Source organism: Triticum aestivum, chromosome 4D (genome assembly GCF_018294505.1).
Source record: "Triticum aestivum cultivar Chinese Spring chromosome 4D, IWGSC CS RefSeq v2.1, whole genome shotgun sequence".
Taxonomy (NCBI): Eukaryota; Viridiplantae; Streptophyta; class Magnoliopsida; order Poales; family Poaceae; genus Triticum; species Triticum aestivum.
The window spans coordinates 473,301,861-473,314,571 of NC_057805.1; the positions used below are offsets into that span (position 1 = coordinate 473,301,861).

General features: G+C 50.4%; 1 protein-coding gene across 1 annotated transcript; it reads right to left on the minus strand.

The window, feature by feature from the left end:
- Positions 1-373: 373 nt before the first annotated feature.
- Positions 374-1,573, minus strand: LOC123100384 (uncharacterized). The gene is made up of 2 exons (XM_044522321.1): positions 1,147-1,573; positions 374-1,027 (listed from the first exon to the last, which is right to left on the minus strand). The coding sequence occupies exons 1-2, from the start codon at positions 1,357-1,359 to the stop codon at positions 593-595; spliced, it is 648 nt and encodes a 215-aa protein (XP_044378256.1). The 5' UTR covers positions 1,360-1,573; the 3' UTR covers positions 374-592.
- Positions 1,574-12,711: the final 11,138 nt, after the last annotated feature.

The following is a 12,711-nucleotide window of genomic DNA, read 5'->3' on the forward strand; positions in this document are numbered from 1 at the left end:
ATGCACCCTACGTATCTCCGGGGTGCCCATCAATGCGATGGAACACGTACTGTTTCGTCTTGAAAGAAAGAAAATGTGTGTGTGCGCGCGCGCTAGGATCACTATAGCAACATAAATTTCTGCGCACCAACAACCATCCAACTTTCAAACATTGCATGGTGATGGTGGCATATATACATGCACGGACAAGTGACACATACCAGAAGCTGCAGACTACATTTATATACGCACTTAATTATATCTACGTCATCCATTCATTCAATTCATAGCAGCACCGATCATTTAGATTAGCCCCATGATCACTGCCAACTCCTCAAGTTTACCGTAATAGCTATAGCCGGCCATGGCCTCTACATGCAATACAGTACGTACATGTGAACAACGATATTTAGTTACCATCATTGTTTATTACTTGCACATGTACAAACACTCGTCCGCAGCTACATGGTCAACGTAGAGTACAACATTACTTGTGGTGCACTGTAACAGTCCTCGTTGCACTTATATCAAGGTGCACCATGAGACGATCGATCGGATATTCGAATGCTAGCTTGGTCCATGCATGCATGATCTGATCTCTATAGGAGCGAGCTTAGTCCCTGCAGCAGAGCAGCTGGAGACCGAGCTTGAGCGGCGCCGGCTCCGGCGGCGGAGGCGTGGGCCGGCTCGTCGGGTGCAGGAACTTGCAGTTGGGGCAGGCCGGGCACGCGCGGCACATCATCACCAGCATGTGGCACCGCATGCACACGGCCGCCACCATCTCCATGCCGCCGGATGCGCTGCCCGGCGCCTGGTCCCCGTGACGATCGCCTCCCGCCGCCGCTGGCTTGGCCTCGGCCTTCTTCTGCAGCTCCTTGACGGGCGAACTACGCCGCGGCTCGAACGCCAGGTTCAGGTCCAGGTCCAGCCCTTGCGGCCCGCAATTCGCGACGTCCTCCTCCACCGCGGGCGCCGCGCCGCCGTGCCGCCTCGGGTCCTTGGACGTCCTCTTGTGCGTCCTGGTGTTGTAGTAGTGGATCTGCCCCGACTGCACAACACGCACCCACGCGGTCAGAAAACAATCACAAGCATATTATAAGTAGACATGCACCGACGGACGATCGAGCGATCATCGCGGCAGTAGGTAGGAGCAGGCACGCGGCGCACCTTGATGTCGAGGCAGCGCTGCCACTCGAGGGGGAGCGGCGCGGCGTCGAAATTGAGCTCGATCCCGTCGTGCTCCTCCTCCTCCTCCACCTCGCCGTCCCGCTTCCGCTTCTTGCTGGTGGCGGTGGACGCGACGACGCTGGCGTCGGCGAAGGAGAGGCACGGGGGCCGCTTGCCGGCCTCCGGCAGCAGCGCCGACTGCAACGACACCATGTCTGCTCCCCGCTGCCGCTAGCTGCACTTGCTTGCTCGGCCGACGAGGATGGGACGCTGGCGTACTTGGGCAGCCGCTTGGGTCGATCCGATCCGATCCTTCCAAAGCTATATCTATCAGCCTATCTATGTATCCACCTGGGCGAGCGGGGAGTCAGTCAGAGCGGAGTAAAGTGCGCGGCCGGCGTTGGGTCTGGATTCGGGCGGTGCGGGGGCGGGGCTTATATAGTGGGAGGCGAGAGCTCAGGAGGGGGCTGGAAATTTAAGACCACAGAAGTGGTAGCCAGGATCTTAAAGGGGACACACTGCGCCCGGCCCCACCAGATGTTCACAACACTTACTACTGGCCAGGCCAGTGCAGTGCTCAGCTCAGTCGCCGCTGCACCGGCGCAGTTCAATATCTCGCGCACTCGATTGATTTCTACCCTGCCCCCTTTAACCGCCGGAGCGAGCCCAGCACGCACCTCCCGGAGACCGGCCGGCTCCGGTCACCGCCCAGCGGCCATTACTGCATGCGCGTGATGATGCATGCAATGCAACCGTCCGTATGCATTCGGGTCGAGCGAGCGGGCGATCGCTCTCGGGCATCACATGCCCGTCGTCGTAACGCTGCATGGGCATCTGCAGTTACACATCGTTGTTAAGCTCGCCATCAGGGCATTAATCCTCCCTCTCGCGCGCCTCTCTGCGAGAGCGCTGTCCGGATTAAAAACCTACTCGCTTTGCATTGCCCTCTCGGACGGATACGGGCGCTTAATTAGGCGGTGATGCATTCGGCCCGCTGATGCGACGGCTGGTCGATCGGTCCGTCGAAAGCGGGTATTGATTACGGGCCGGGGCTTAACAAAAAAGCCCCTCATTTAAGGGGCGACCTCAAGTTTCAGTTGGGGGCTGTGGATGCGACGGCGACGCGCGCGACCGCATTCATTAGCGCGAAATGGATATGGATTAATCATGCTCGGTTTTTGGAGTGGGAGGCATGGCAATGGCACAGCCATGCCAGTGTACTAGTGTACTTGTAGACTGTAGAGGGAATTGGGAAGATGATCTCGATCGATCGATACAATCAAGAGCTAGCTAGGTGGTAGAGCGGCCTTGATTAATTGCCTTCATCTTCATGCAGGGTGGCGCTAGTGAGTAGCTATTCTATACTACTAGTATGAAATAATCTCTCTTATAGCCCGTGTGTCAAGATTCAACTTCAATTCTCTCGCTCTTCTTCTTGCTTTACCCGCCTTTGAAGCAAGATGGTTGAGAGAGAGGGAGGGAATTAATCAGCAGTAGGAGTAGCTAGCATGCCGGCGTGCCTCAGCATGCATGAATAGTACGTACATCGGGGTATTTAGTGGCAGTAGGAGCGTATGAGATACGCTGCGCGCACGCACAGGCACAGGCACAGGCGGTGAGAGCATCTCCAACAGGTGCGGCAAAAGGCGCGCCCGTGCGGTAAAGTTTGGTTTTAGCGCGCGCCGGCTGGTTCCGCGCGCTTCAACGGTGGTGGGAACTTACCGCGCGCGGGAGAAAGCGGCACGCGGCGCGGTAGATTTGGCGCGCCGCTTCGCGCGCGCCTATAAAATCCCGCGCTCGCCATGCGCGCAGAACACAGCCACGCGCCCTTCCCTCGCAACCTCGCCGCTTCGCCGCTTTCCGCGCCACCACCGCGCCACCATGCCGCCGCGCCGCCGGGGTTCTTCGGGCTACTGCGGCGTCCACAAGCGCCCCAACGGCTGGTACTCCGCCGAGATCCGGGCCGGCGACGTCCGGCTGTTTTTAGCGCGCGGCGCGTTCGGCGCCTGTTGGAGATGCTCTGAGGTACGCACGCGGTACTGATCTACGACCACGTTACTACTCTACTCTACGTACGTACGTAGGAGCAGTAGAATGGGCCGGCGGAGGAGTATTTGAGTACAGTACGTACGTTGCAGCGGGGGTAATGCGAGGCTTTATATTTACTGGCGAGGCACCACACGCGCAGACTGAGCTATAGTTCGTACTACCACCCGGCCAGCCAGCCAGCTGGGCCGCCTTTAAGGCCGTATATCTTAGTAGTTCTGACCTTGAGGACGTACGTACGCAGTAATAAGTAAATGAATGAGCAATACTGCATGCTCGAGCTCGCTCGGCCATGGCAGTGGCAGGGGTCTATAGTGGTGTAAATGATCGTGCGAAGTATAGCAGCATGCAGCAACAGATTCAGGCCTGCTCCTAGCTAACAATTAACAAACCACCCCAATTGATCGATCGTATGCACGCATGTAAACCTAACCATGTATATACATATACATATTACTGCGTCCTCCGTCGACGATAGTGAAGATTTACCATTGTTGCTACGTCACGGAAGCTTCCATGGTTTCTACTCCTGGCTTGGAGGAGGGCCTGGCACGTGTCCGGCACGGCGGGCTCGGGAGAGGGGGTGAGGCACCGGCGAGGTGAGGAGAACGATGGATCGAGCGAGCGATCGGGCTCCGGATGGATGGATAAACAGTTGAGGCCGGAATGAATGCGGGCTAGCGCTTCTCATAACTGCGAGTTCCAAATTTGGGTCGCCAAGGGGAGCCCCGGATTTAAGGCGGCCCAACACCCGCTTTTAAACCCACGAGTTAAAACCCTTGAGCTCGCTCGCTCGCCCTCGCCGTGGCGTTGGAAATAAATCCGGCTCCGCCAACCCACCCCGCCCGCGCTTTAAAATCCGGCCGGACGCGAAGTTACGGGGCTGCCCCCAGTCCGCTTTGTGCAGTGCAGTGCAATGCGATGCAATGCACGCCCATCAATCTCCTGCCGATCGACCCCATGAAATTAGCTGCGTGGCTTTTATGGCCCTGTCGTCCGTTGGATTGCCATTGCCATTGCCATGATGATGCATGGTGGTGGTGCAAGTGCAATAGCTCCTGCCTCGTCCTACCCCTCCCCTCCCCTCCCCTCCCGCCTACTAGCCTGCCCTGCCTGCCTGCGTGCTGTGTACGAAATTTCTAGCGTGCACTGCTGCTATCTACTCTATCTACACTAGCAATTGCACCTAGGCCTTATTTATGAATGATCTGATACGTACCGGCGCACGGTGATATACGATGTATACTTGCCGGGTCAATATCACCAGGCACACAACAAGGGCTAGTTTACTTTGGATCATCATGTAACTAATTAGGTTGTCATGGTGTGTAATCCCGAGTAACGGTTTATCGAAAAACTAGCATGTGATCAGTTGAGCGCACGTCTGACAACGTCGACGAACACCGCATCCAACGGATGGAGGAGAATGTGAGGACGAAAAGGAAGAAGGGGGAGAGGGGAGGGTTGATTGCGCAAAGATGGCAAGGTGGCATGACTCATGAGGCGACCAGTCTGTAATGGGGACATCGTTAGGCTTAGAGGCATTCCATATTGGGCGAGGTGGGTTTGCTCGATAAGACTAGCGTATCAGTGTCGTGCCTTAGCATCATCCAACAAACATGTCCTAAGTTTTACACACTGATAATCTTGATGAGTCGAAATGATGACCGCTCATCGGCCTTAACCACTCAACTGGCATAACCAGTGGCGGAGGCGGGGGTGGCCAGCATGGGCCCAGGTCTGGGCCAACATTAGAGAATCTACAGCCGGGCCCCTCAAACAATCTTCAAACGCCTGGGCGGAAAGCACGGTCATTGTCAGGTCGAAAAAGTTGACCCAGACGGGCATCTCGAACGGGTCTCAAACGCCTGGGCTGACCGACACCCCTCATATCCAGCCGAAATCTGGGACGGATATGGGGTAGCCCAGGCGTGACCGGGCGCATCCACCATGTCGGACAAGGGTTGGGGTCCCACATGAAAACACCTAAAACCCCGACGGTTTGATGGGCGTCTCCTCCGGTGGGGTGTGAACACCGCGTGTCGCTGCTCTGGCTCGCCGCCCGAGGGCCAAATTCTGGCCATTGAAGTCGGACGGCGTCCCCCAGCCCTAGCCACATCCACTTCTTCCCTCTCCGCGCCTCCAGGCCGAGCCCATCCACCTCTAGCCCTCCCTATCTCACTCTTCCCTCGCTGTCCGGCTCTGCCATGGCCCGGCAGAAGAAGGCCACTTATGTTATGCTGACGCCGGAGCGCCCCTTCCAGGTGCCAGAGGAGATCCGGGCGAGGCGTGCCACCCACATCACAGTCGGCCTTCCTCCGGACTCGCCCGAGACAGAGGAGGAGCAGGAGGAAGAGGAGGGGGAGAAGTAGCCGGAGCCAGAGCAGCAACCGGTGCACATGGAGGTGGTGGATTCGGAGGAGGATGACACGAAGGAACCAGAGCAGGAGCCGGTGCCGGTTACGGGCTTCGCCATGGGCCGGCGTGGCGGAGTTCGAGGTCACGCAAGAGGCAGAGATGGCAGAGTGGCAAGCCATTCTAGAGTCCATCCAAAATGAGGACTATGTTGGGGCCAACCGGCAGTTCATCCGGCAAGAACGGACGACGACCGACCCGCTTTTCGGGGGACTGGATGCGGAGGAGGATGCGGAGGCTGACACGGAGGAGCCGCCAGAGCCGGAGTTGTTGCTGCTGCCCATGTACTCAGAGCCGGGCACGGAGATAGCGGACATCGCCGACGATAATGAGTAGTGTAGTTGATCAACGTCATACGTAGATGTTTTTTTTTCATGCTTTGTATGGTTTTAAGGATTGAACTATGAAGTGTCCGGATGCATAGAGAAAAATTTGAGAGCTACCCGGTCACTACCCGCGGATGCGTCGCGCGTGTTCGCGGACGTTTGAGGGCCAGATTTGGTGTCTATGTCTATAGAGGCTTTTAGATTTCTTCATATTTCCATGGTAAATTAGAGGGATCGGCGATTATTAGCTGCTAAAAGCATTTTTTTTTCATGGTTGTGCCCTCCATGACCGTATTTAACGGCACTTGGCCCCAATTGATGCAATTTTTTTGGCTTCACCACCTGGCATAACAATTTACTTACAATTAATTCTTGCAGAAAAAGGCACCTACAAAGAGTATTGTGGGGGGTTTTCATCATTGTGAAGCTTAATTTCACATTGACCCGCATGCCTGCGGTGCTTAACGCTTGGACTCTATCTTGCCAAGATTGGGCCATGCAGACGTTTCCACTCCAATCATTTTCATCCACTTACGGGTATCATGAATCCTTACACACACACACCCGGGTGTTTCCTTCGAATGGCAAAAGGATCATCAATGTTTGCACGAATTTGGGTGATCGCGGTGAACTTTGGCCAGTGCAACGTTTGTGTAGGAAGAATGAATGCTACCATGATATCATCACTTGTTCCGCTTTTGAAGATCCCCAGAATGCTAGAACAAGTAGTGTGCCGCATGGGCCTCTAGTACTAGCTCGAGGTGCATTTAGGAGCTGCACAGGTCAGAGATGTAATTGCTGTGGCAGATGGTGACAACAGGAAATGAACAAAAGGGGATGGACTGAAACGCGAAAACAACCAAAATTCAGTTAAGGAGGTTGCTATAATCTGAAAGTTCTCCTTTAATATATGATACGCACACTCGTGCGTATTGAAGAAAAAAAATTCAAAAGTGCCAAATTATACGAGGCAGGGCATTAGCTTTGAGATTAAAATCTAAACCACATTAAAACTAGAGCAAGCCTTACAAGAACACCGCTAATACAAATAAAAATAACAGAAAGGAACAAGGAAAATTTGTTAGTATCTTCAACCTGCACCATCTCATGGGCTACGGCGCACCATGAGCCTAGATCGATGCCGCAACCGGTTCTCATTGCCAAAACCTGGGTCATTGTAACTGCCGACGGGAAGTAAGTAGACGTTGTGAGGAGATGTTAGCGTTGACGACTTGAATCAAGGACCATCGACCTGGAGAAAAAGAAACGAGACCATCCAAGACTAGCTTTTGAAGGCATATTTTTATAGAAGAAACTCTAAACACCACAGGTCACTTCATGACTCGAACCCGGGTGGGCTAGATAGCTCCGTGCTATCCTAGTCATTGACCTGGAGAAGAAAGAGAATATTGGACGAGGAGACCAAAACCCATGCCGTTATTGAAAACAAGTCGTGATGTCTTATTGACGAGGAGGAGACCAAACCCCATGCCAATGTCGAAAACATCGTCGTGATATCTTATTGACGAGGCGGTTCCCTGAACGGGCACGAAAACATGGTTGACCACAAATCGATGGATCGGATCCGTAATAAACCAATCCTTACGCGCCTCACGACCACGATGAGCTAGGGCAACCGCTACAGGGGCGAGGCGGGGCCAGACCAAGAATACCTGGGAGTATAAAGATCTATGGTCTTCCCTAGCTCCTCCATGTCAACACTTGCATGGAAGACCGATGGCATTAGCCGGCGAGGATGAGAGTTGTGTAGCCGCCCACAGAACTTCTTTTTTTGTTGATAGCTTACCAAGCTGACCACTTGGTAGCCGCCCATTGAACTTTATACGAGTAGTTAAATTATTCTTACAATTGCAATTTCAAATTAAACATAAGGCGTTTTCCTTGGAGTTCACGATTATTAGAACGTAAAACAGAATTTATCACCATGTCCCTGAGAAGTTTGGAAAATTCTTGTGCTCTGACTACACTGAGAGCATGATGAACGTGCGAATCCTCATGGACGTTAACTCACTCACACTGTTGCAAGTCGTTACCAGCACATCAGTGAAAGCAACCCATCTATGGGAAGTCGGCAGGTATTTTTCTTGGACGACTATTTCTGATTACCGGTTGACATGATGCCAAGGATATGGTCACAAATAGCCACCAAGGAACATGTGACGTTGTGGAATGGTCAGTGTTTTTTTTCAACGCAGTACAATTAGAGCTGCTCACATACGCACACCTCTATAAATGCACCCTGGAATAGTCGTGTTGCGAAGGTACAAGAATATCACACTTCTGAATTGCGCGCATACTCATTATTTGTTTTTTGAAGGATCCCAAATCAATTACTCAAACAAAATATGAATTACATTAAGATCCCTAGACCACCGAACGGCCACTACCGCCGGCAGAACGAGTCACTGGTATGCCGATGTCGCCGTTCCCCCACTGAAGGTGGCTTGACCTTGTCGATGACAACCGGAAAGTCTTCGTGCATGTGCTCCTATTGACCAGCTCCCAGGAGTTGCAGTCGTCACCGCTGAACCCTTGAATATATCTGATGCACCCGACACTAAATCTTGTCATCGTGAACGCACAAGGAGAAACCTTAACCTCGCTGTCCCACGGAGAAGGCAGTAATTTACGTCGAAGCTCTGTCGACTATGTCCAGACAGATGAACTCAATGAGGATCGGAGCCCGAAAGACAAAATTGAAGAAAAAACACTGCCATCTGTCCGAGCGCTGTATCTGCGAGGACGAAAAGACCCTAATTAATAGGCGAAGCGGAGGCACTTGGATTCCCCTTCTCACCACCAACCGCTAGAGGGACAGGCAAGAGAGAGGCGAATCCACGAATTTGCCAGTGAAGTCTAGAGCGAAGCCTGGAGGGGAGAGTTTGCCCTAGTGGCAAGGAAAGACTTCGCGTGATAAGTTTCTCCTTAAATTTTGGACTCCACTACAAATCAAACGTCGGATTTTTTTATTATGGCAAATCAAACAGTTTTTCTATGTCAATTTACGTTGGCTTGACTATGATAAGTTTAGTTGACAAGCATAGAAATTCGGCTCATTTCTTTTTTTTCCAGGAAATTGCCGTCGTTGCAAACTAAATTTTGCGCCAACATAAATTTTCGTAAAAACGTTCGAATTGCCATGTTTAAACATATGACATCGGATTGCTAACATTACCGTAAATTTTTACATATGAGTATTTGACTTAAAAACTCGTCTGTTCTAGATATTTTCTCCAACAAGGGGCAATTTTGTATTACTCCTCGCTAGTGTTCTTGGGGGAAGAAAGTGTGTGATCCTAGAAATTGAGAGGAGCGTGAAATTAAGAAGGTGACCCCTCCCGCGCAACATTTAAGGCCTGAAGAAGACAGTCATACTCGAGTCCACCGGCTCCCATTTACTCCCCTTCAATTCCCACTTCAATGCTCGCGAGCGCAGGCAACATCATCGATCTGTCACGTACTTTGGCGACGTCCGTCGTGGCGCCACAAGAGGTTCTCCGGGCCGTCTGATCCAGCGCGGTCGGCCCCGATCGGTCGCTGGCTGGCCGCTCCGTTCCGCCGGCGAGAGTACGCACGTACGCTTGGCAACCCGCGGCACGGTTGCACTTGCACGTGTGGTTGGGCACATGCATGGGAGCTGCTCTTGGCCCGTCCCTGTTCATGCGTAGTACCAATCGAATTGGATGAGCCGCGATTGCACTCTCAATTTTCTATTCTTGATGCATGGATGAAATCGTATTTTATCCGCTACAGTGGAATCACGCTGAATGTCAGCGAAGGTAGACGAGACGGCCCAGTGTGACGTCAAATTCACATTTACGGGCCTCTTTGGACTCGAATCGTACGGTTTTGACGCTAGCCTTGGAGTATTAATGACACTAGTAAATGTGCACGTGTAATGTAAGTTAATATTTAGGCATTATATTAATTCCGTATGGATATTAGGTATGCTATTATTTATGCATTGATTTTGTGATTACTGCATGCTTCATCAGGTGTTTAGACGTATCGTGAGGGTGACTCGTGATGTCTTCAGAGGTGGGCATGGGTTGGCGCCGCATGCGAGAAGGATTTTGTGAAGCTAGCTGCTGGAAATGCTTGCTGGCCTTGAAGCCTTTATGCTAATTTGGTTGTCGTCCTTTAATCTGTTGATACCTTTGTAGCTAGTGTGACACTAGTCCCTTTCGTGGCTAGTCTTGGATAGATTGAAGCATCCTGATGTGCTCATATATGTCAGTGGTGTAATGATTTGGCTTGTTAGGCTAGAGCATCCTGGTATGGTTTTAGATCTGTGATGTAATGGTTGGTTTGTTGCCCTGTAAACAACTCCATTTTCATAATGAAAATGGGGGCCGTGTGGCCCCTTCGATTGATCGAAAAAAATGATTGTCTTATCGAACCTTAAGGGTTGATTTTCTATGTCCAAAATCTTGGTTTCATAGGTTATTTTGTGGACTTGTAGAGATTGAAAGAGCTTGTTTTGGCGAAAGTGCTCTTGTGAGCTCGAGCTCACATGCACCCTTTGCTACAGTAAAATTGAAAAAAACCACTTAAAAAGTTTTTAAAAATCTGATTTTTTTGACAACAAACATTTATGTCTTTTTCATATGCGTGCAAAATTTCATGATAAAATGACATTCATGCAGGTCTCGGTAAAAAAAATCGATGCTCCAAAATGCTTCCAAAAACAGTTTTTTTCGAGCATGATTTTGTCATTTTTGCCGAGGCCTCCACAAATGTCAGTTCATCACGAAAATTGGCACGCATGTGAACCACACAACAATGTTTGTTGACAAAATATTTCTGATTTTTTGATTTTTTTTCAATTTTACTGTAGCAAAGGGTGCATGTGAGCTCGAGCTCACATACTCCATGTTCTTGTTTTGTTCTTGTTTTCTCTTTTACAAGCACCGAGCTTCATAGACAGGCTTACCAACTGATGAGCTAAAGTAGCAAATTTCTTCTTCCTGGGAGGGGCGGACTCTACGTTGGTAGATTGAACTTTCATTTCTTCATTCCATTTCATCTGTTCAAGTAGTCTCCTTTTCAAGTAGATACGCTTGGATACCAGACTTGTGTGCATTCTATGCTTACCCAGCGAGCAAAGGAGCGAGCCAATTCCTCTATTCCGGTAGAGCCAACTCCCTTGAAGAACTGTTTACTTTCTTGTCTTTCCTCCAGTGAACAGAGTGGAAGACCAGGTATCTTCGTAGTTAGATCTGGAATGATTGCTTGCAAAATTTCATATTTTCTAGTGATCAACTTAGTTGGAAGAGATAGATAGAGAAGCGAATGCCAGATGCACGGTGTGCCAATCAATCCAATTTCATGAGATCGAGTCAAGATAAGAAGGAAAAATTCTTTGGAGTAAAGTCGCCTGGAAGAAAGAATAGGAATCGATCTAGCTATAGTATAGATAGAGTGTCAGATGAAATGCTTGACAAGGCAAGGAAACAGAACTTCCACATCCTCTGTTCAGGACATGAAGAGCCTTGCGCGTCATTTCACATAGAGAACCATCTCAAAAGTGAGTGAGAGAGAGTCGAATTACACTACTCCCTCCATTTCTTTGTAGCCCCTATATAAAATTTGTCTAAAGTCGTACTTTACAAAGTTTGACCAACTTTATAGAAAAATATTAGTATTCACAATACAAAATTAATATCATTAGATGCATAATAAAATTATTTTTATACTATATATAACTTTATATTGTAGGTGTTGATATTTTTTTAATATAATTTTGATGAAACTTTGTGCAGTTGAGTTCAAACAAATTATATACGGAAGCAAAAAGAAGTGGAAGGAGTACATCTCAAGGCTGGACGAAAAGAACCTTACCAGAATCCACCACACACACAAAAAACACAACTACTCACGAAGATATGCTAAATGCCTTTGTGCCGGAGTACGACGATCTATGGGACGAGCGAGGCCCCTTTTTAGTCCGGCTGGGGAGATCGATGAGCACAGAGAGAAAATCCAGAAGTTAATGCGCGGGGTTTTCCGCAGTTTGGGCCGTCGTGGGGGCGTAAAACCCTACTCCTGCCTTTGGGTGGATTGACTTGGAGCTCAAGTTGCAAACAAGCGCAGCTTGCCGGAAAGGTGCGTGCAAGGTGCAACTATTGTGTAAGTGTGAGCAAAGTGTCGACCTGTGCCCAGGTAGTCATGGGCCTCCTTTTATAGATGAAAAGGGGTCACCACAGTGGCAACACGGTCATTACAAGTATGGAATAATGGCTTCGACGTTATCCAACCTAATCCCGCCGGACTAGGACAAGGGCATTTAATGCACCGTGAGCTGATAACGATCGTTGGCAACAGGCGCCTCTCCTTCTGTGCCGTCGGTCCGGCAACTTCCTATCGCCTTTACACGTCCACTAGATGGGTGTCAATAAAGTTAACCTTTATGCAGCATGCTGACACACGTCCTGATGATCCTCCGCAAGCCGCCTGCCTGCTCGACACCTAATCTTGACAAGCCATCAGCTGGTCGATGAGGTGGAGCGGCCAAAGAGCGGGAGGGGGAACTTCCCAGCAAGGAGCTTGCCAACAACTGGAGTCTTGACCTTCAGTGATAACTTAGTACTTCTCAATGACCTGCCTGGAGGTCTTCTTCACGGTTTAGATAACCAAACCTTGGGTCTTGGGTAGAGCTATCCTCCGGCAAGCCCTTGCCGTCCAGAGGGCTACAACTGCCACAAGTCCGGGGTACTAGAGGACCCCTAATTGAGTACACCAACATTTTGTCCTAAAT